Consider the following 24,779-nt stretch of genomic DNA (forward strand, 5'->3'; position numbering starts at 1 on the left):
TGGGGTCGCAGGTGTTGAAAGGGAAAGAGATTTGATGATGGGTTTGAGGATGTGTGGGTGTGTTAGAGAGAGAGAGTAGGGAACTTCTGTGGAAGGAGCTAACTTCTGTATTGCTGTGCATGAAGGGTAGGGCAGATAAACTGTAGAGAGAGTTAACTTGTGTGTGTGCATTCGCCTCATGTGGGTGCGAGAGATAGACTCCGACTCAGACGGGGAAAACCTTGATGCCTGCTCTAGCACGTCCTGGATTAAAGCTTAAACTTGCAGCTCTAATGCCACATCTCAAATCCGCCAGCTCTTACCTCTGACTTAGCAGAACCGCTTTTAATCGCAAGTGCCATATCTGTGGTAATGAGAAGGACTCTCTCTCAAGTCACCAATTATCTGTGCAAACGTCAGGTCTCCAGTTATCAACACTGGTCTTAACAGCAGCCAGAGCCGCACAGAAAGCGCGACCAGAGACGGAGAGTAAAATATCAGTTGAAATGGATGTCTATGGATCATTTTAGATTAGTCTTAGAAAATCTAGGCAATTCAAAATTCAGTATTGAAGCCTGTATTGAAATCTTTAAACTGCATTATTTGATCCTGTTAAAGGTTTACAGCAGCACGGTTTAGCTGTTGTTTTATGTCTCCACAAATGACAAAGATGCTGAAGGCCGTTTCAGAAGAAATGAACTGTTGTGATAACAGACAAGCAAATCTAAAAGTTAGCTGAAACCAAAAGCACCCAACTAATGTTTGTTTTTAATGCACGAAGAACAAGATTTTCCTCTGTGTCTGTTCCTCAGTAATAAAGCAGCATCGACTCTCTCAGGGTTGGACTTTTCCCAACTTGAAGAGCTCAGGGAACAGTAGAAAGAACAGGAAATACACAAATTCTTCAAACCCACCAAAACCAGTTTGATTAATTCTTCCCTGACTGATAAAAACCAGCTCGATATGATGATCTCCTGGGGCCAAGGTAGCTGACAAGACCTTCAGACTGAATCCTCTGCGTTGTTTTAATAGGACTCAAAACTAATTGACACAGCAAAGAATTTGAGGATAATTTTTCAGTCTAATTTTAATGGCTCTGTATGACCTCTCTTGCTGGACTCAACTTGCTAAACCTCATTCATTTATCACAGTTTGTGTATGTTACAGTGTGTTGTTGGGGTTGAGTTGGGGGGTCTGGAACGGGTGTTAATCCCGACAGAGTTTATCCTCTCCTATTTCACTGCTAATATTGCCTAATCCAAATAAGGAGCCGTCGTAATGAAACCATATGAGATGTAATTACTATCAAATGGAGTCAGGTTTTCTGAAAGCATCAGCAGAACTATAATTTCTCATTAAGCGGCTGTCACTCCCGAGGTGCTCCCTTGGCCCTCAATTACAGGGAGGCTTATGAGACCTCCGTCTGGCTGGAGAGCGGCTTCATATGTGGGTCAGTCTCACATCTGAAGGTTTCAAATCCTCGGCCAGACCCACAGATGCCTTATAAAGTCACAGACATGCAGTTTGAAAGTATCCCTCCGTCCTCCGATGCACAAAGTGTTGCTGCAGATTCCACAGGCCAGAGAAAGGCGCTAACACGTTTAGTATTAGCGGTTACGTTCCCACTGGAGCTGCCGTTGTACAAATACGCCCTTTGTATGTAGCGTGATCGTGTCCACTCAGCTCAGTGATTCTAGCTGTTCTGCAAATACTCGTTAATGAAGTCTTCAGAGGAACATTTTGGTGAGGTTTAAAAATACTCCACTCTGGAACACGTAATGGATGTTCAAAAGAGTTCAGGCGCTGCAGTGTTTGCTGCAGTATTTGTCTGTTTTTTGGAGAACTGCACAAATGTAGAGAAAGTGACGCCAAGCTGACTTTCCTCCACCAAATGCGTACCAGTAGCTGAGTGCAATTTACAGCTTTTTGTCAGGGACCTTAAAAACACATTTAGGGTAACGTAGCAGCAACAAAAGACACAAAGAGAGAAAGAACATCCCAACATAAAAGCCTGATTTTGTTGAAGCGTTTCTATATTTTGCTACTTAATTCAGCAATAGTAACTTTAAATGGAGGCACCTGAACAAAACGGACTGGAGGCCTGAAACTTGAATTTGCACAGTAAAACAGTGGAACATATTCTGTTGGTGGAGGCACTACAACTTGATCACGCGACGTCATGGAAGATTTATGGACCTTCTGCATTTTCAGAGTACAAGTCTTTTTAAAGCACTGATGTTAAGTACAGACGGTATGTAATGTCTGTAGGTCTTACTCTGTCTGTCGCTCACGAAAGCTCGGCCTGCTCCCTGCCCACCTCGCCTCCCGTCTTCCCCCTCACTTCCCAGCTTCTTTAACTCAGCTGATTTATTGCTTTAAAAAAGAAAGAGCAGCTTCCTCTGCATTGATGGCCAATTCATTGTGCAACTGAAACGGCCCCGATGCTCGAGCCAGCGTGAGCCTTGCCAGCTGTGTTGACACTCTCTCACACACACGCACACACATATACACACTTGAACTCGCACTAAGCTACACTACCCCCAGCACCACTTGTTTAAGCCAAGGGAGTGACAGAATAATTCCCGGCAAAGAGAGCGGGGGAAGCTGTCCAGTTCACTGTGTCCTGGGCGTCTCAGCCAGACTCTGAAGAAACGGCTCAGTTTAAAGCACCGCTGGCTCCTTCCAGAGAGCTGATTCCCCTCCGCTGGGTCTTTCTCACGGACAATTGGTCTGGTCTCTCTCTCCTCTTTTCATGGACTTCCTCTTTCTTTCTGGGCAAACCCCATCATCATCTCTGTTTTTTTAAATCTGTTCCTTTCTGTTTTTTCCACCCCTCTTCGGCTTCTTCCATCTTTATTTATCCCCTTTTTTCCTTCCTCACATCCACTCTCTTGTTTCTGTCCATCTTTCTCACTCTCCTCTTATATCCTTTTTATTTTATTTTATTTTTATTTTCTTACCTCCCTTTCAGTATCCTCTAGATTTAAATTTCAAGCTCTTTTTAGCGCAACCATTCAGTGCTCTTCCTCCTTTGTTATGTGAGCTCAGATGAACAAGCTGTTTGTTGTTCTGAATCAGGCACAGCAGAACAACAAGGCGTGTGGGCCACAGCACAGCACAGCACAGTATAGCACAGTATAGCACAGTATAGTATAGCACAGTACAGCACAGCACCGCACAGCACAGTACAGCACAGCACAGCACAGCACAGTGCAGTATAGCACAGTATAGTATAGCACAGTACAGCACAGCACCGCACAGCACAGTACAGTATAGCATAGCACAGTACAGTATGACAGGGTCACACTCAGGATGTGCTCTTACGTAGCATCATGTTTGGTTAACAGCTGGTGCTCTGCTGTGGGTCAGAAGCAGAGCTGCAGTGTAACGATGATTTATGAGCGTGTTGTTACTCAGGCTGCTTTTAGAAAGCCAAAGAAGGCTTTTTTATTTTTTTTTTAAAGCGTGTGTAAAACTTGGAAATTAATTTTAGAAAAGCAGCCCACGAACACTGGTGTCCGAGGGGGTTGGAAGTATTATTGGGCAGCTAAACAGGAAACAAATTACTCTGAGATGTTTGAGATAAATGGATGTGCAGTTGTGCTTTATAAAAAGTGAAGCAATGTAAACAAAGCGCACTGCATGCAAAACATCAGTACTGATCTAATCTACAGTCACTCCCACACTAAATTTAGAAAAAGACCTCAATGTACATTTGCTCTAAATTAAAGTGCGTATTTGTTTGTAATTTTAAAACCACAAAGCTTTAATTTAGGTTTTTGTCCGGGCTTTTTGAGTTCCCACAGATTAAAATCTTGAAGCCAAAAACCCCTAATAACTTTTCTTGGAAATATTGTGCTTTGTGGAAATGTGTGCTGGGTTTCTCGAGCCCAGTTCACCAGGTTTTGACATTTCCTGTAAGCTGACTTATCTCAGCGTTACATGAGTTCAGGACGAGAGCTACAGTTTCCTTCCCAAAGCTATTAAGCCCTCATGTTCATACACAGGTTGTCCTACTTAATTAAACGTATATGCACACACACACACACACACACACACACACACAGAGTCACATGTACAGCAGCAGTGTGGTCTGCTAAGTGTTGATTAGTCCCATGAAAAACAGGTAATTGAAGCTAAATGGCTAAATATAGCCCTTAGTGTGATTAGCACTGATGGCATGTGATCTATGGTGCTCATTAGTGTTCTTACTACACCCCCACCCCCCACCCCTTACCCACACTCACACACACTCACACACACAGATGTGATTTGGTCGCCATTGATTTAAAGGACTACGCGTCTGTTTTTCAACTTCATCTCCGTATTTTAGTAGGAGTGTTGGTCATCAGAGGCTGTCGAGCAGCTATGTTACAGTTCTTTAACGTTAATTCCATTAGTTGAGTCAAACTATTGAACAAGTGGAACAAACCTGATTTTACTTGAGTGCATTTATTTTTGGTGCTGACAGCCTCAGTGGGAAATGAACCTGTACCCGTGGCAGTCGGAGAACCTCACTCTGCCCTCTCATCCAGGATTCAGAACCGGATTTGCATTGCAACATCGGGTGTTTGGCCACAGGAAATGGTTTCCCCCGTGTGTGCGTGTGTGTGGCTCTCTAGTGGATTTGTTGCACAGTCTTTTCTGTGTACTGCCCACATCTATCACCTTATGGCAGCTTGAATTAAACACAGTTTTCACTCAGCTGTGTTTTTTTTATTTAAAGCTCGGGAATCCAGGATCGTCGGTTTTGCTGTCGCAGTGAACGATCACATGGGCTTAACTTGAGAACAAGACTTTTCAGATTTAACAGTGAAAGGTGAGGCGAAAACAGAAAAATGGAAATTGCAGGTTCAATTTCTGCCTCAAGGAACCACTGAAGTATTGCTTTTGTCCAGCGTTGGTACTCAAGATGGTTCTTTTTCCAACAGTGGAAACGACTTCATGTTTTTGACATGAGCATTTGTGTGTAACAAAGCTCTAGTCAGCTGATTGTTTTTTAAAGATAAACAGTCTTTAGGCTAAGCTAAGTGAACTCAAACATTATTAACATAAAGGAGATCTATCAGTGTTTTTGTCTAACCCTTGGAAAGAAAGAGAATAAGTATTATTATAAAAATGTGGAACTCTTTCTTATTTATCAAACCTAAGATGGATAAAACATGTATTTGGGTTAAAAAGATGAAGAGAGCAACTATGCATAATAAAAACATTGTCGCAAGCACTTTCTGTATCAGGACTGCTGCTGTTGAGTAAAGTTGAGTTGAGTAATAAACTGTGTAACGAGAACAACATTTCAGGGAATGAGAGTTACAGCTCAGCACTCCTCCGGTTTGGAGAATGAATCACCTTCAGTGCTTCCCTCCCTCTCTGACTGCTGTTTTCACGTTGTCAGTTTGGCCTCGACTCGGACGGCTCCGTGCTTTTCCTCCATATGTTTCCTATTGTCTGGATTAAAGTGAAATGGATACTGGGTCATTATGCTGATTGGACGTGTTCCACACCGCTCGATTACAATGTTATCCTAAATCTGTGTTTGCTTGGACATAATGTGTGTGTGTGTGTGTGTGTGTGTGCATCTGTGGTTTTTTGACAGTTTTTGTTTTCTGAAGGATGTGTAAGAACACACACAGCTGGGCAATGTCATTATCTCATTCTCCTGCATTTGATCCGTCTCCTTCTTCTTCGTCTTCTTCCTCTGCGAGTGTGTGTCTTAGTCTAAACTTGGCGAGGTCAAGGTCACTGTACGTTCTGCCTTCGCTCGCTCGCTCTGTAACGGTCTCGGTGGGAGTTTGGGGTTGCGCTGCACGTCTGCCTCAGCTAATCTTAGCCCCGTCTGTCACACATCCAAACCGCCGCCCCTTTGGCTGCTGCTGCTCAGATTAACACTTTTCCATGAAGGCTCACAAAACAGTTGTTGCAAGACACACATTTGATTACAGGAATGAGTCCAATCAGATTGAGAAAGAACATCTGAGAAAGTTTTAAACAAGCTTGAATCCTGAACTTTCCGCTAATTTCTGAAGGCTTTCCTGTAATTATGCACATATTGGACACTGGTAGAAGTTAGACCCTTGTTTGTAAGCTCTTGGGTTAATGCTAAATGAAGTTATTATGATTTTCAGTTAACACTGGAAAAAGTGTGACTATGGAAAAGTTGTCTTTTGTTGTTCTATGCCACAAATTCCAAAATAATCTGCTTTTTGAGCTGCATTTCTTATTTTGGTTGTGAGTGGTCTTAAATAAAATTCCCAGTAACTTTAAAATGCCTGAGAAGTCTTAAATTTGTCTTTCTGAGGCCTGCAGATATGACTGTGTGTGTGGATCACAGTGATATGTGGTGACTGTGAGAGAACAAAGTGACAGAATAACTTCAGAGTGCCATAGCAAGAATTCAGTGCCCATGCTGGATGCTGAATTTCATCTGAATGTAGAAATGGGAGGAAAAGTTGACTTGGATGGCAGTTCTCATTCCATTTGATTGTTAAGTTTTGTAAGGACAGCACTATTTTAGCTCCCAGACATTTTTCTGCATTTATTCCTCCTAAGAAATTGTAGATGATTCCAGCATTTGACATTTCGGTTAATCCCAAAAGTGTTGGTTGGGGTTGAGTTCAGGGCTTTGTGCAGGCTGTTCACGTTCTCCCAAACCAAAACTGGGAAAACTATTTCTTTATGGACCTGTTTTTTATTTTGCATGGGGGCATTGCCATGATGAAACAGGAAAGGGTCTTTCTCAAAGTGCTGAAACAAAAGTGGAAGCACACTGTTGTCTGGAATGTCTAAATGGTCCAGTGTGTAGGACTTTGGTGGATCTGTTGGCAGAAAGGGCATGTAATATTCACAATTATGCTTTTCTGAGAGATTTACACCACCATGTTTCTACAGTGACGGGAAACACTGACAGGAAAGTTTTTAGTGGCCGTCGTAGGGGAGGTTGATGCAAGGGTTATTCACTTGGTCGCAGTCAGCACCTCGCCACCAGGACCACACTTTCTTTACTTATCCTGTAGTTTTTTGGTCCATGAAATGTCATAAAACGGTGCAAAATGTCGATCATTGTCCCCCCAAAACTGAAGGTGATGTCATCAAATGTCTTGTTTTGGCCACAAACCAAAGGTGGCCTGTCCAAGTGCATTCCACATGTGGGAAAGTTTGGAAACAAAAATAAGAGGACCTTTTTCCACAATCTCTACAGTCCTCTTAGATCATCAGTTTTCCCACCCATACCTGAAGGCTCATGTTTTATTTCACAGGTTTATACACTATTTCTTTATATTTGTATTGGAGGCCGCGGGTACCTCAAGCCTTGGCCTGCCTTTGCCATACAACGCCGGAGCAAACTTGACCGTGTGTGTCTGGGATACGTCTCAGAGCGTACAGCTGCCCAGTCTGTTAAAATGCCTCCTGTTGATGAAGGAGGTGAGAGGGACTCGCTGTTATTTTTTCCTAGCATGTTATGCTACAGTCTTGTCTGTGCTGCCACATGTGAAAAAAAAATATGATGAAAGATTTCATGTAACCTCTCGGGTAACAAATCAAACTGGATGTATGAGAGAGGAGAAAACACGTCTCTTCTCCCTCTGTGGCCTTTAATGAATGGCTTTCGCCACACTCGTGTGTTTGTTGCTCGTTGAGTGGAAACCATGTAACTGTAACTCCTGTCACAGCCCTCAAACTCTTAACCTCCTTCACTGATTTTCTAAGACAGAAGCAGTCGATTTCAACCTAATGAACCCGTCAAGGGTCGCATTCCTCCAACGTCTCAATTCGAGGTGCGGATCTCAAGGGGATTTCCTGAAAGCGAGAAAATAAAACTGAGGTTTCCATTTTCAAATAGTCAAAGTGTGCATGCGTTTTTGACCTGAACTTCACCTCTCAGAACCATAAAAAGTAAGGAATCTTGTTTGCAAACGTATTATCAGGTTGTCATCTAAAGATTCAAGTTACCAGCCATCCTTTAGAAATGATTTTATTTTTCATGTTGGGTCTGTTTTTATTCTCCCAGCAGTAGACATTTTGAAACTGAACCCCTCACATAAACAGTGTGGTGTGCTGACCTGGGAGTAACGCCGGTCGCTGCCCGTCTGCCCTCTGTGGTTTTTGGCCGCGGTGGACTGATGCTGATGGTTTTGATGGCTGTCGCTTTTGGGGAGAGGCCCTCACACTTTGTCCACAGTCCCTGGGAGCCGAGGAAAATGTTCTAGGCTGCAGTTTTTTTGACCTAAGAGGAGAGTCGGGACAACATGTTTTGGATTACACAGCTGTGTAGGCGAAAGTGAAGCGGTTGCTTCCCTGCTTTTGCTGACTGCTTTGCTTTTTGCCTTCTCATTCCCTGGCACGGACCTGGATTAGTGCAAGCCAAGTCTTCAGGATTTGGGTTTCCAGACTAAGGGTCACCTTTGTTTGTCAAGGACACACATTGTCTTACTGTTCATTATCCCTTTGGTGAGGTGGAACATCTGTGTCCATGTTGATCTGCTGTTGTGGACTGCAGTAACACCAGAGACAACAGTGAAAACGACAGATCGCATTTGGGAAATATGCTGGCTTCTTCAGTGAACCAAACCAGATCCAATACGTGGTAATATATGGTAATAGATTGTATGATACTAGATTTTAAGATCCAGTATCTTAATTTTTCTCAATTTTGGCAGGTTTGAGCAACATCTGAGTTTTGTTTAGGTAAACAGAACATGTTTAGGTGTTTGATAACAATTTAAATAACATTTTTCAGTATTTTTAACATTTATAGATTCATTAATAAAACATTTGGCAGCTAAATTTATAAGGAAAATATTGGTTAGTTGTCCTGCGCTTTGATTTATGTGATCTTAATGTTTTAGATAATTCATACTTACTCAGTTGGAGCAGCTTTATCATTCAGTAACTTCTGTGGTCTCGTCTTGTCATTTCCACTGTGCGTGATGATCAGGTTTCCTCCTCTGTTCAAATCATCAGTCCAGCTCTTCTTCATTTTACATGTCCGTTCGTATTGTTTAAAAACGATTCAGTAAATCATACGAAAGAGCACAAACTCTACACAATGTGGTGTTCGACACGAGGGAGAGTGCGGTCTATTGATGTAATGTGATTCTGTGTGAAATTGTAATGATTTGACATTATTACATATGACGAGGGAATAAATCAAACGGTCGTTAGATGGATGTAGCACCTTGGAAAGATTTATGTTTTGGAGTTGATAGCCAGAACTGAGGCAACTGTAATTTTTGGATGACCTCACCACGCAAACTGGGGCGTTTCTGATGAAATAAGACGAGGCCATCACTGATGTGGTGCAAGCAGCGACCGTGTCTTGCTAAATTCAACCCCGACCAATACACACACACACACACACACCCTCACCCTCACACCCTCGTAAGGATTAATTCTCCTTTGAGAGACCTTTGGTTCCCTCTCTCTGGCCCGACTGCCAGTGTATTGTTCTAGCCAGAGTTATGATGATGATTTATGAGCTGCCAGTGACTGCTCAAAAGTGGACTGACTCACACTTTCCATTGTAATTTACTTTTCAATTATTGCTCCTTTTTTTGGGGGGGGCTTGAGTGTAGAGGGTGTGTGTGCAAGAGAGTGAGCAAAAGTTGATAAAAAGTGAAAGGAGAGCTTTACACACACACACACACACACACACACACACACACACACACACACACACACACACACTGCTCTGTAAACCTGTGGTTCCCACCTTTGTAGATCAGATCAGAATAAGCCAATTAGTGAAACAATCAATAAATTCATCAACAGAAATAAATAAGTTTAATAATCACTAAGGGACAAAGACCCCTCACATTAGACTCTCACTGCCTCACAAACTAAAAGAGCTGCATGCCTTTCTTTTTTTTAAATGGTTGGAAGGAACGACTAAGATGTTCACCACGCTCCTTGTGATCATCGGAGTGATGTTTAACATGTGATCTCTGTGATTAATTTATGAATAAATAATTGTTGCAGTCCTCATCGAACTGTAAAAGTTGAGGCTGTAAGTCAAGAACAAAGGTTAGGTTCATTTTAAGTCGTCTGAAGCCTCTGGCTGTTCATGACACGGTTTTCACAGCCAATCCACACCCAGCTCTGTTTTCCTCAGGGTAAACCGACCCTGCTGATTGGATGTCACCTTTTTCTGAGTGTGTGTGTGTGTGAGAGAGATAGAGAGACATTGGGTGGCAGGGTCAGGACTCTGCTTGTCAACAAACCACAGCAATTAGCTTGGACTTGAGGCTGTTTCACAGCACACAGACAACAATTGACTCAACAAAACATCTGACGGATCCAACAGGAAGTCCAGAGGGAGCAGCTGTCAATGGTCGCTCTGCCCTCTGATGTTTCCACCGCGGCATTATTCATTCACATTGATTAGACACATGAAACGCGTAGTGAAGCTGATGTTTAGCTTAGTTACTTGTCATTCATGTTGTATTTTTTTCCCATGTTCAGCCCTCACATTTTACAGGGTTGTTAAAGAAAGACAAAGAATTAAATGACAGGAAGTAAAAGCACTGAGGACCAATCTGAGGTTTAAACGCAGATCAGGAAATGTTCAACATTCAGCTGATGATGATGATAAGGAAGTTCATATGCAATGTCATATGTTGCTTGTGACAAAGCGAAGTGCTTCAGACTCCATTCTGTCAAAGAGTCAAGAACTCGTGGAGTGAATTACTTATTTCAGAGTTGATGTAGTAAAATTGAAGCAAAAGAAGAAGTTTATTGTTAGCCAGGAAACGTTTGTACGTTTCTGGCCAAACATGCCTCTTCCAGTAGTCGAACGTTGCGAGTTCGGAGCTGTAGGAACATTACATTCACATTATTGCACCTCTCTGACATTTTGAAGAGAAAATCATCATTCTATAACCGTTACTTCTGAGTCGTATGCATCCTGAACAGTGGAATTAGCTGAAGTCTCCATGTCAGACTGTATTATCTGACACCTCAGGACTGAAGTTGGACTCAGGGATTGTTGAATGATCCAACACATCAGGTCTACTGTACTGCTTTTATGAAGGCACTGATGACTGTGTCAGATAATTTCTAGCCTCCAGTGATATCAGATGGGCTAAGCATTTGAAGACCTGAACACATTTATAGCACACGCTCCAGCCGAACTCATTACCATGAAATAGCAACCACATGGGCTGTTAAAGCACTTGGGGTTTGGGGGGGGGGGGTTCTTCTTCTTCATCTTCTCCTCCTGCTTCTTCTTCTTCTTCCTCCTCTTCTTTGGTGTCCTCAGGGAGCAGGCCAATGGAAGGAGGGCGTTTGCTGACTCAGCTGTTCTGGCTCAACTGAGCTCTAATGAGGACAGAGTGGGTGACTCGCAAACAGTCACACACTCAGAGGAAGTTTTATTTGAGCATGTGTGCATGAAACACACAAACATACACACGCACACACCTCTGTCATCCTCTATGTATTTTTACTTCTCTCTCTTCTATATTCTTTCTTTCTCTCTTTCATCTATTCATTGACACACAAGCTTCCACATGTCTTTCATACACACCGACACACACACACACACACACCCACACACCCTCCGTCACCCACCTCTCCTGCCCTATGACCTTTGTTACTCCCATTACTGTGTGTACACATTAGCCCGGGGCTGACGCGAGCTGTAATTTGAAGTAAATGTGTCCACATTTGTGTAAAGGGCCTAATGGGAAAAATGAGTCTTGAGGTCTGTAAATGGGCTTGTGTGTGTGCCCTCAAGAGCCTGTTCCTCTCACCAGGGAGCCTGTCCAGCACACTATAAAACTCCCCAGCTCTCAGGCTAAATGTGGCTGAAATGAAGGTTCAATGTGCTGGAAAACTGGTAGTTAGATTTGAATAGTGTGCGTGCATGCGTGCGTGCGTGTGCGTGCTTTTAATTGTTTGTGTGGGCATCCCAAATGTAATTGCGTGCGTGAGCGTGTGTGGCGACGTGCCTACATATACATGTGAGCGTATCTTTCAGTGTGAACACGTTTAAGTGTTGTTTAATTAGAATTGTTGCTGCCAAATCATCTGCATCGCCCCCTGGTGGCTGGCTGCACTGCAGGCCATAAACCCCTCCTCCCCTCCATGTTAGCAGATGGGATGCGGGCCAGACTCAGAGTACATGTGGACTAAATCTTTCCCAGAGATGTTCTCAGTTGCAGCAATACAGAGTGGAGTTTCACCATCCAGATTGTCTCGATGTGATAGTTCAGTCACAGATGACAAATGTTTGAGCGAGAAGGAACAGATTCTCAGTGGTTTTGTACGCTGATGACATTCAGTTGTATTTTTCTTTCAAACCAGATGAGCATCATAAACGTTCTGTACTAAACAACTGTTTAATTGCAAAAAAACGTTTTTGTTTTTCTCACATTACATAATGTTTTGTTGTTTTGTTTTTGTTTTTTTTTTGGGGGGGGGGTTACTGAAGTGAAAACAGTATCTGTTTTTGATCAGCTACTTTCCACCATGGGGTGTTTGGTAAAATTTTCTTTAAGGTTGAGGGTTTTTCTTTGGTCAGGAGCATATAAATGAACCCAGATGAACTGCAGTGATGTCTTAAAGATGTTTGAGCTGTTCAGCATCTCGGTTTGTGTTTAATGCGTGTGAGACGCTGGGGGTCAGCGAGTTGAAGAGACGCTATCACATTCGTGTCTCTGCATCAGATCTCACCACCAGGGACAGTTGGATCGCATCCCTGTTGAACTGGCTAAGTGAAGCCAGCTGAACACACATGTGGGCCTGGTGGGAGTCACAGAGAGACGGCGTGAATCTCATCTTTAATTTAATAAAGGGACTCAGTTGAGGCTGGAATTAATCAGATTTCTGAGGCAGAAGAAGGTAAATGTGGAGACATTTTGAATGAACAGAGGATTGGACTTAATGAATGCCTCAGTTTAATAACATAAAGTGGAGAGGCTAAATCACCCTCATATACATTGGGCACACTTGGATTTGTGCAGGAAAGGACGACCGTGTGCTGTCTGTTCGTTATGGCTTCAGGTTAAGTTCTCTTTGCACTGTTTTCAGGTTCTTAATTGCTGAGTAAATATTGAAGTGAGTGAAGTAAAAACTGTTTTAATGAGCGACTCGGGGTGTGCGATCTGTTGATTTCAAGCTAGTGCCTACAAGCAAGTAAGTGGCTACAGTTTGGTGGTCAGAATACATGTTGTATATGTAAAAAGAAAAACAAATCTGCGTGGCGTGCAGTATTTAGCAAATATGGCTTTGAGTGATGCTGTTTTACCTGTAAGCCTCCTCCCGTTTGGTGAGACCTTTGCACAAACTTTTAGCCTTTTTTGGGCAGGTACTCCTTCCCTGTTAATCCATGTGGAATTCTCAGCCACTCCTCCTCCTCCTCCTCCTCCTCCTCCTCCTCCTCCTCCTCCTCCTCCTCTTCCTCTTCCTCTTCCTCTTCCTCTTCTTCTTCTTCACTTAGTGACTTCTCATTGCTAGACGTTCTTGGCACTACTTGTTGTTACATGCAGGTTTTCATGCAGGATGTTGAACAGCTCAAACATCTTCAAGGTTTTAATAATCATTAGGTTGACTTATGCCAGATTCATTATTGTAATCGTCATCAGTCGCCAGTTATGAGCACATTTGACAATCAATGGTTGTCCCAGCTAACTTTGAGATGTTGTTGTAAGCTTCTGTGTTAAATGAAATCCCTTTTTACAACTAGAGATACAGAAATAAGTAACTTACTGTGCATTATTCACCCCGCCTTACTTGGTTGTGATAACTTTTGTCTATGAGTGAGCAGCTTATGTAACACACAGTTATCGTTTGCACACATGCTGCTCAACCTTTCGGGATTTTCTAAAAGGATTTTTCAAAGAAAAGCAATTCTTTTCTCCACAAATCCAATCCACCTTCTGATCCTTTTCTCCTTCACTGCCGTCTCTCTGCTCCTTCACCCCCCTGTTCCTTTTCTTTTTAAATGCCTCCCTTATTTTCGGGTATTTATGCTCTGTTATGTCATTCGTTTCAGGCTTTGTTCTCACGTCTAACCTACAGCACTTCCTTTTGGGTTCTTGCGTTCGTATCTCAGTGTCTTCATCTCATTCTTTCTCTTTGTAATTGTAATCTTTTCCCCTAATTCCAGATTATCCCAGTGTATGTTATTGTTTGGGTTTAAGCTTTTTTTTTGTCACAAAGACACAAAGAAACCCTTTTCTACTTTTCTGCATCTCTTGCTGAGAAGATACAGATTTAACTTTGTACAATATGCATTTTATATGAAATGAAGTGACATGTTTCTCAAATCCAACATCTTCTGACCTCCCCTCTTTTCTTCCTCCCTCCTCCAGTTGATAGCAGTCTATGACGAGCAGGAGCCCCATCATGGGGGTGATGGTACCAGCGCCAGCTCCACCGGGACCCAGAGCCCCGATCTGTTCGCTGCTGACCTCAGTGCTGGAAGTGGAGCCTCGGCCTTCCAACCCTACCAGGCTGCCAGTGAGATCGAGGTCACGCCCTCCGCCCTGCGGACCAGTAAGTCTCAACGCCGAAGTTAAAAACAGAATTGGTTTAAGATCTTGAGATTTATTCATTATTTGGATAGAGGCGCCTTCATCCAAAGATACAATCAGGAGCTAAATTTACTCAACAGGTGATTAATAATTGAGTCAGTTACTCTTATATTCCTCCTAAATTACAAATCTGTCGTCTTCATTAAAGTCAAATGTCAGCAACTGCTGCTGTACACAGAAACCCAACAAATTACCTTATCACAGCACAGCGGTACCTTAGAGTTGTCCATAAATTCTGTTAATTGGACAGGAGGGCCTTTTTTTTCAGGCACAGATAGCCATTTGATCCCTGGCCAGAGTGGCTAATTGGTTCTGTTCGCTGCCTCCTAAATCAAATGTGACGCTGAGTCCGTCCACCTCTGCAGTTTTGCCGGCCAAGTCTCTTCTTCTACTGTAATTACTATGAGTTTGAATGGGAAACTGAATCCTGTAGGTGATTTGTCAATTTGGATCAAGTAAAACCATTTGCACACAACCAGAAACAAACAAACTCTTTCAAGCTCTTTCTTTCTCTTCCTTCTCAGGTATTTCTCTCTTTTTGAACATGACCTTACAATAAAGGTTTGGCCATGATGGACAAGATATAATGTAAAGCAGTACGTTGTCTTCAGAATAGTCTCTTCCCATGCATCTCGTTCTCTCTGATGTAATCACTTGGTCATCAGCAGACTTTTCCCATGCTTTAGTTTGAGTTGTTTGCATCTTTTCTGTAATTTCGTCCCCTTTCTGGTTGTTTGTTAGTTTCACGTATTAATTCACTTAAAGGAAATGTTGTGATCACTTAAAGGGAGCACTTTAAAACTCGAAGCGGGAGGAATCGGTTTCCACTCCATTTCACTCCAGCTTGAGCAGCAAATCAACAAAAATGTCACACGTGCCAACACATAAAACCGGCTAATTAGCGCAGGCTTTACAGGAGTCGTGTGCTGTCTCTGACTTTGATGGGATGACGGTCAACTCGTGCGTCTCCACTGCCTGCATGTGATGGGTTCACTTTTGTACCTGCTGCCTCGTGTACAGCTCGAACTTCATCTCAGTGACTTTGCCTGCACTTTCTCTTGCCGTTCACTTTGCTGTTAATAGGAGTGTGTCCTGTGATTAGACGTGCCGAGCTTTTTCTTCCTTCGGGCGTAATTTGGAGGATTTTAAAAAAATATGTATATATTTATACAGACCCTGACCTTTTCATTTGTTTCCTGTACGCATTAACAGACACCCCTCCTCACACGCCTTCCGATCAACACATTCAAGTCAAAGACAAACTGCGCTTTAATTAACATCTTTCGTTAGCACTAAAAATAGTTTGCAGGATGGCTTATACACTAATGACCTGTGAGCTGCTATTGACTGACAGAGCAGCCACCAAAGCCTCCTGTCTCACACACTCCCTCGCACACACACACACACAGTGTGAGGGAGGTCACTCCAGTCCTAATTGGATTTCTGGATGAGACGCAGAATATGAATTTGCGGTAAGAAATGGAAAATCTCAGACATAATCACACCTGTCAGTTACGTCCAATTTGCCTGTCTTCATAATAAATTGTAACCCTGTTTAATTGGCCACACTGAATCTCATCAGCTGAATTTCATTGGGTTTTAAGAGGGGCGTCTGTCATGGAAGAGAAGGGATTTGATTAATTTTATTTTTCACACGTTCCTAACGAGAATAGCTTTCAATCACCGATTCATGTTGGATGAGATGACAGCCGCTGGACTCGTCCGGGCCTTTGCCAGGTTTTTTTTTTTTTGTTCGGCCCACAAACTCAAAAGAGAAGCGATTAAGCTTATTAGGCAGAGAGATCTGCTGAAGCTCACAAATGGACTGATGTTAATGTCTTGTCTTTGTTCAACTCCAAACCTCTGCAGACGTGGAAACGCTGATGAAAGGATGATGCCACTGTTGCGAACATGTGAGGCTTTCAGATGTCAGTTCGAAAAATGGATTTTCTAAACTGCAGCAATTAATCTGGGAGAAAAGTTGTACAGGAAGGTCATAGTAGCACACAGTGTAAAGCTGGTATATCGAACTCGTCTGCTCAGTTCAGCTTCAGAAGTGTCCTCGTGCCTCCTGGGAGTTGTAGATGATGATGATGTTGAGACTTGTTAGGCCAGTCCTGCTGAACTCCATCTCCCAGAGTGCTGCTGCCTCCCACGGCTCCAACCTGTTTAGGATCCCACGCTCCAAGTGACCCAGCAACACCAGTCAGCCTGTCAGCACAGTGCACGAGTGTCTCTGACACACACACACACACACACACACACACACACACACACACACACACACACACTTCCAGATCCTCCACACATACTGTAGCTGCTGGCTCAAATATGCCCAAATACAAACACATGCTCACTGGGCACACACACACTTACACACAGTTAATAATAATAATTCACAAACACAAACACACACACACAGAGATCCACTTCCACTCCTGGAAGAGAACATGGGAACATGACACTTGGCATTGTCATCTGAAGGAGACGCTCCAGTTTTTTAAACAACTGCAGCTTTTCGTTTACGCTCCATCTCTCTTGTGAGGTCCGCCGGGTAGATTTCAGCCAATCAGATCCACCCTGTGGGATTCCGGCGAGGTCTGAAAGTGGGGGATTTTCAGTGTTATAATATTGCGTCTTGTGCACAAGCGCTGGCTGTGGTGTTTTGTGCGTGTCGTCCTTGTTGGAGCTGTTGTTTGGACCCTGGCCCACTTCCCACGCGCTGCAACTTTTAAACACAGTGAACAGTTTTAATGGAGGGCATCCACTTACGCTGTTGTTCCTCAATAGGCTCTTCTTCATATTGTTGTTCCCACACAGTGTCTTCTGCTCTTTGTTATGAGGCTCTAATGCTGACAGTAAAGCAGAAACTAGAGCTGCCTGATTAGACTTTTAGTGATAAACCAGATTATTCCACTGTTGGGTGATAATGGAATCGCAGTGATTTATTGCCTTTATTAGCCAACAGTGTTTAAGGAACAAAATTCGTTCCAGCCTATTTACATCAATCATGCATTGCTTCGGGTCTTACCAGATAGCAAGGTGTGTGGTTTTCTACACTGTTAATAAGGCACTTTCTAAGAAAAAGGTTTCAGATTTTGATATTATTTCCCCTCTTTATTGTAACCCAGGTTATGGGAAAAGAAAAGTTAAAATGCTTCTGTGACACCCTCACCGTCTTTCCTGTGTCTCAGATATGCCCCTCCACGTCCGACGCAGCAGCGACCCCGCCCTGCTGACCATCAATGGGCCATTTAGCGGCGGTGAATCACGAGTCCAAACAGAAGAGCCGCCGTCAAGGAAGAACCCAACCCGCTGGTCCACCACCGCTGGCTTCCTGAAAGCTCGCCACTCCTCTGGCACCAACAGCCTCGAGAGGAAGGTACGTGGAGATGGTTGCCAACAACATGCAGAGTGATTTGCTTTGACGGAGCAAGTGGTGGACATTTAGCTGCAAACGATTGCATTTTGATTTCTTTCAGAGCCCAAACAATATAGATGAGTAAAATTATTTAATAGCTACAATTTGTGCCCTTGTCCTCTTGCCCTTGTGATTTGTTGCGAGAACTGTCCATCAGTCTGAAAATGAATATTTTCAAAAAGGGGACGTGAGCTTGTGTTATATTCACAATAGCTTCAAGAAGCGGCTGGTCCAGAGAAGATACACGTGACACAACTGCCGTTCATTAAAAATCTTTGTTTCCTTGTCTTTGCAGGGTAAAGGTATGGACACGTACCGCAGTCTGCCACGGGATGCGGGGACGTGGGCCAATCAGAGAGAGTTTCAAAGAGAGACGGCCCGCTCGTCACTCAGCGCCAACCATCCCATGGTGGACCGCTGGCTGGAGAGACAGGAACAGGTAGGACCAGTTCAGTACCTGCATATACATGAGCACAGTGAAACTGGACGTGCTCATTGATGCGTGGTGGATGGCGGGGCAGATGGTTGGTTAGTATATGCAAATCCCGGACCAAAAACATACATACGAGTTTTCTGTGGAAAATGAAGCATAAGGGGATGAGATGAGTCTGCAGGAAAAAACTTAGAAGAAAAACATGGAAGTTCTGCCTGTAAAAGGCAGAAGAGAAAACGTGTATTAACGATATCATTACAAAACCACACCCACACTGTATGTCTCTGTGTGTGGACATGTAGTGAACAACTGATAGCTTCAACTGTCCAACGTTTGGCGATTTACAGCCGCTATCACCCTCCACAGTCCCTCAGCCCTAAGCTCCGTGAAAGCCCGTCTGAGTGGCCAAGATCCAGTCCAGAGCCCGGTCCAGCTCTATCGCTCCCCTGGCCCTCAGTGAAGAGGTTAAAAAGTGAGGAATTTCCACCGTAAATCCACAGTGACACATAAGTCATGGAATGAGAAATAACATAATGTTGACACAGTAAATAACATAAGCCACATTCAGTACATGTGGTCCTGTTTAACTGGATATTCTGGAGAACACTGCCAAGTTTAGGGGCTCCGTTCCCACTGGTGGCCTGCATGCCAATGTTTTCTTTGAATATGATCATAAAATATGATAACATATCTCTTCAAACTTGCATCACTGGGTTCATATTCGGTCAGATGATTTCCCAAAAACATTAGTGAAATATATTGAATAAATATGAAGCACCGTGTTGTGTTAAAGGTCATGGTGGAAAGCTCATGGACCAATCGCTGTTCTTTATCTTGAACTGTGCTATTAGTTGTTTTGGCTAATCGGTTCTGTGGTAGGTCATCAGCATTACACTCCAGCTTTAATGAAGCGAGATTATCTCAGTGTAATACTGACTTAATGTACGCATGCAGACCGGCTGATGTTCAGACAAGCAGTGTGTATTTACAGCCATAAGGTGTAACAAGAGTTGTGGCTTTTTTATCTTTTATCTTCTGACTGGAGAAAAGTTCAAACACTGGCACCAGTTTGTGCAGCACTGACCAGTTGAATCGAGTTAAACAGTGCATAGTGTGGACTGAAGTGGCAGTTAAAGTTTGGAGCGGGAATACGCGGATGTGAGAGTTAAAATTCCTGCTTTTCCGTGAAATTGATGTGGATGTGTCCCAGCATGCTGATGGCCGAGGCTGATGGTTTCTCCATGAGGGGACTCGGAGCCCTGACGCCATCAGACGGTTGGTTGTTTGGGGGCATCGTATCGTATGAGGCCGTGCGTCTGCTGTAGTTTCTGCAGTGTGTCCGGCTCCATTAGTGCTAGTCAGCCCATTCATCTGATTCAGCATGTTGAATTGATGTATGCAGCAGTCTGTGAGACAGTTGTCTGACCGTCTTGTCAATAACTAATTTATTTTGTGCCAATGCCCTGACTTGTTTCTGCCTTTACCTTTTCTGCCTCCTGCTGCAGAGCCAGATGCAGTTTTGTTGTCAGATATATTCTTAATGTGTATTCAAGCATGTCGGGCTGCCACGATTTCAATTCTAGATCGAAAATCGATCAAAATGAGCTCTGAATTTTTATCATCTGAATGAAGTGACATTTGAGAAACCAAACTTTGTAACAACCTAAATTTTTATCTTTTGTTGTTGCGGAGTCCCAGAATCCCAGACGGGAGGTTTATATTGTTTTGATGGCTTTTGGTGTGTTGAAGTGCAGCTTTTAATGCACAACGTGAGGCGACGCTTCAGTTGCTTTGCGATGGCGCTGAGTCACTGAAGCCTCCTCGTCATCAGCTTTAAGCACGCAAGTTTAAAGTACGTTCAGATCTTTGTTTATCATCTTAGACTGTACTGCACACCCTCTAACTCGGATTTCTCACTGCTTCTGAATGTTTTTTTGCAAGCAGTTTGTTCCTCAGAAGGGTTGAGTGCACGACGAGTTCTCGCCGTGTGTCAGAGTGTGGAGCTGAACCGTTCTCACCTCATCTGTCTTACAGCAGGCTTTAGTATGAGGGCTGTTAAGTGGAAGGGGTCACTGCAGGATGGTGTGGTCGGTATTAATGACCTGCTGGAGGCCATCTGCCCTCCCCAACTCGCACACACACCAGCTCACTCTGCCGACAGCCCTCACAGTGACATGAACAGCTACACAAAGTCTCTGCGGCCTTGTGGTGTGTGTGTTTCTGTCTTATTTAATGCTGCTTCTCTCGCTGTGACTGTTGAAAGACCAGCCTCTCTGCCTGCTGCTTTATGTCACAGTGGTTTGAGGTCCACTCTGATCACTTTGGTCCAGGAAAGATGCTGCTGCTCTGCTGTGGTGACAAAAGCCTTCATTTTGTTCCATACTTGATTGATTGATTACTCTCTTCTATAGTGTGGTGGTATTAAGTATAAGTAAAGAAGAAATATCAATGGTTAAAAGGCAGCAACATGCATCCAGACATTTTCAACACAGTCACTGCTCATATGCAGTCACAGGCCTCACATACAGAACATACAGTCTAGCAGACAAATGCCTCAGGCAATACAAAGAACAAGAATGGCCTCCATAAGCAGCGACAGGCAAAGCAAAACAGCAGCAGCAAGACAGCAAGAAATTATGGGACAGCAGTAAGCAGCAGGCAGATTACAGGAAGGTTACAGAAATATTAGTGTGTCGCGAAACAGCTGCTGCTATCAGTGACAGTGTCCGTGACAGAGTCTTTGAAAGCTGACTTGGAGATAAAATTGTCCAGTTTAGGTGTTTGCAGCAGACCAAAAGGACGACAGCAGACCAGTGTGTCTTTTGTTTTGGGAGCAGAATGAGCTGAGCAGAACGAGTGCAGCAGATGTTAACACAAAGGATGCACTTTGAGATAAAAAACAAAAAAGAATGAAAAACAGAGCATGCAGTCTGATCTGAGGTAAGTTCTGTTCATAGAGCTGATTCCATGATTTCATGGCTGTGCAGCTTCTGCGTACTTTGTAAATCTCATCGCAGCACCAAAAGGACTTCTGCCGTGACACAATTAGCCCAGACAGCCATTTTCCAGGAGTGCATTAAACCTTTGTTAGGGGAGTAAAATAGAACGGTATGGGAATGAAGAATGGAATATGCAGTGATTTAATTAGAAAAGAACAGCTCGGAATGATGAATTAAGCGGCGCAGTTTCCTCAAGTTACTTTCATCTTATCTCCTCAGAATGAATAACATGGAACAGAGGGCCATGAAATGAAGAGAAGAATTAGAACCGGGCGTCATATAATGAAGCGGGCCTATTTTGCTCCTGTGGAGAATTCGCTTCTCTCGTGACAAGACGCGCAGAATGGGGGGCTTTGCTTTGCACTGAAGAGAGTCAGATTGGATCGCATTGAAATGAATGAAACTATTCTCCGTTCCCGAGTGGGTAATTGTATGCTCCTGCAGCAGCACCGGCGGCTCCCCGACACACTGCAAAAAAAATAAAATATTGAACCGCGACAGTTTTGAGCTGCGTTTACAAGCCCTTTAACTCCAGGCCCCCTTTGGCAACAGGTAGGGGGTTGCCATGGCAACAGTGAGCTGTCAGTCGAGTGTGTATTAATGAGTGCTGGTTGCAGGTGCTGAAGCTGCACTGCACTTGTGTCTGTGTGTGTGTGTGTACATCCATGAGTCATGAGGGCATTTATACATCTGTGAGTGTGTGTGTTTGAATTGTGTGTGTGTGTGTGTCTTGAGTGTCCATCCCTCCATGTGAGCGTGTGACTTTGGCAGTGTGTGTGTGTTGTGTGTCAGCTGTGAGCATGTGTCAGAAATCCAGGCAGCCACAGACTCAGTTGCAAATCAACCAATTAAGAAGAAAAGGCACAAGCTTCTCAGCTGCCTGCAGTGTGAGCTTGGACAGCTGAACACACAGCGCACACACACACACACACACATCCAGTGTACTCTGTCTGGATCGGACAACAGTCTCTGAGGACTCACATGTCGTGAAGTGTGTGTGTGTTTGAATTTGTTGTATTGAGTTTGTTTTTATTTAATGTTTCTTCTCTGTTTCGTTAGAGAAAAGTGTGTGTGTGTGTGTGTGTGTGTGTGTGTGATACATTTGAAGTTCCCTCTTATGCAGTAGTGGTACCCCTGTGTGGCTCTGTGTGAAAGTGTGTGAGTGTGAGCTGGAAAGAACCACCGTGGTTTTCACAGCTTGGTGGATTCGGTAATTTTTCCTTTCCCAGCCTGATTCTGTGATGCTGCGTTAAAGTTAAGGACTTTGCCATATAAACGTCTTCCATCGTCTCCGCTGAAGAAGTTCTGTTCTGTGATGAGAATGGGAAGGAAGCTAGATGGGCCGCACTTTAGCCACAAAAACAAAACAAAACCAAAAGAAAGGACAAACTTAAAACAAGTTTTAACATCCTCTGCATGCAGTCTGTAATCGTAAAGTGCTTGCCAGTGAGAGGCAAACACCCAGTGTCTGCTGAGTATTTCATGCTCATTAGAAAATGATGCTTTTTACGGCTTTCAGCAGCAACAGCAGGGGTCTGTTGACAAAACAGAACTGGATCATTGGTGTGAAAAGCCAGAGCTACCGTGACTGAGACAGAAGAGCTCAAACAGAAAGTCAAATGTCACCGCAGTGACAACACCGATCGATCGACAAGTGAGGCTTTGCTCAGACAAGGCCAGATAAGTAACAGCCACAGTATTTGGAAGTATTTCTAGCATTTTGGGATCGTAGCCTTTGAAAGACAAGAACAACCAATAACTCTAATGTGAACAACAATTAGGGCCTGTGAAATAGTCTTCATCATGTCTGTGTGAATATGCAGGGCACTTAATGATGTTAACTCTGACTGTGCTGTGCAATCCAGTATGTGGTTCAGTGTGTCCCAGTGTGTGTGTGTGTGTGTCAGTGTGTGATACCCTGAACGCAGTGTTTGGTTTGTGTCGGCGTGTGTTTGTGATGCTGCTGTGTGTCCTCGGCCATTAGGCTGCTGAGGGACTGAGTTATCTTTCATGGTGGGACGGAGGCTTCACACAACCCACTGGGGATGTTGTTACGCAGACATACTGAAGGCAGGTCAGCACACACACACACACACACACACACACACACCTATCAGGAATGTTGATGCTGGCGTATGCATGTGTGCACTGTGAGCGCAGTCGCACTCGACCGCTCACACTTTAGCACAACAGCGAGATAACATGGCGTGTGTGTGTCACGCAGAGACAGATATCTGAACTTTTGCACACATACACAGAAACACACACACACACACACACACTCATAGATGCTCAGCAGGAGAGAGAGAACCACACACACACATTATGCATACATTTCATTTTGAAAGCAAAGTAAACAAGAGCGTGTGCACACATGCGCATACAAAATAAAAACACAATTGCACCATAAGCTTATGCTCCAAAACAAATCTTCATGACCATGTACACACACACACACACACACACACACACACACTTACACACTTACACTTTCTCCAGTGCTTTGTAGCTAACAAGGCTCCGTGCAGCGTGTGTGTAGTGGAGAGTCGAGTCCCTCAGGTGCACAGTGCAGCTTTAGCAGGATAAATCATGCAAACCTGAACCGTATACTCATAAATCACCTCAGACTCACAGAGCGGAGTGTGTGTTCATATGTGCATGCATAATGTGCACTGAACCTGCACGCTCAACTTCTGTCCAGTATGGATGTGACTGTGAATAGTTTCTCTGCATATGCAGGTGTGTATGTATACATATCATTTTCAATGTGAGGGTTCAAGAAATCTGTGTGTGTGTGTGTTTGTGTGTTTGTGTGTTTCAGTGTTAATAAGACATCTGAACGTGAACAGTCCACCTCTTTCAAAGCTGCAGCCTCAGTGTAGATTCTGAACAAATGACCAGTAGGTGCTGCTGTGGAGCTTAGAACGAAGAGAGTGAGACAGGTTTAAGTGTGTGTGTGTGTGTGTGTGATGTCCTTCTGTTTCTGTTCTCCGTGTGATTGTAGTGTGAAGGGGTGCACAGATAAACACTGTAGGTGTGTGTTTGTGTTTTCAGACGGTGTTAATCCGCAGCCACCCTGCTATGATGAGCCTTTAGTCTGACACTTTCTTCATTTTCCTCCCTCTGTTTCCATCTGTATTGTCTTCCTCTGAACCTTATTCCTCCGTCTCTCACCTCGTGAGCCTTTTTGTCTGTCTTTGCAGTCCATAGCCACAGGTAGCTGTTAGAATATGAGGTGCAGTTTGAGTGATTCGTCCGCTGGTTGGAAGGCTGCGCTCAGACTGCGAGGACTGCAGAGTTATCACGCAGGTGATCATTTTGTCCTGCATGTCAGTGATCCTGAGGTGAACTGCAGTGTGTGTGCTGTGTGTTCCTGGATGATGTTTCATCAGGTGGCTCCAAAAGGTCAACCAGAT

At 43.7% G+C, this 24,779-nt stretch overlaps 1 protein-coding gene across 15 annotated transcripts in view; it reads left to right on the forward strand.

Annotated features, from left to right (window-relative positions):
- Window positions 1-24,779, forward strand: part of LOC124069359 (partitioning defective 3 homolog) — a 198,408-nt gene that overhangs the window by 56,951 nt on the left and 116,678 nt on the right. For all 15 annotated transcript variants that reach the window (XR_006845047.1, XM_046408481.1, XM_046408468.1 and 12 more), the window contains exons 3-5: window positions 14,289-14,472; window positions 17,705-17,892; window positions 18,227-18,370. Coding sequence is in view for 14 of the 15 variants with exons in the window: in XM_046408481.1 (XP_046264437.1) it covers window positions 14,289-14,472; window positions 17,705-17,892; window positions 18,227-18,370 (516 nt within the window). In the remaining variant the exon portion in view is untranslated. The remainder of the gene's footprint in view (window positions 1-14,288; window positions 14,473-17,704; window positions 17,893-18,226; window positions 18,371-24,779) is intronic.

The sequence above is a fragment of the Scatophagus argus genome, chromosome 13 (assembly GCF_020382885.2).
Source record: "Scatophagus argus isolate fScaArg1 chromosome 13, fScaArg1.pri, whole genome shotgun sequence".
NCBI lineage: Eukaryota > Metazoa > Chordata > Actinopteri > Scatophagidae > Scatophagus > Scatophagus argus.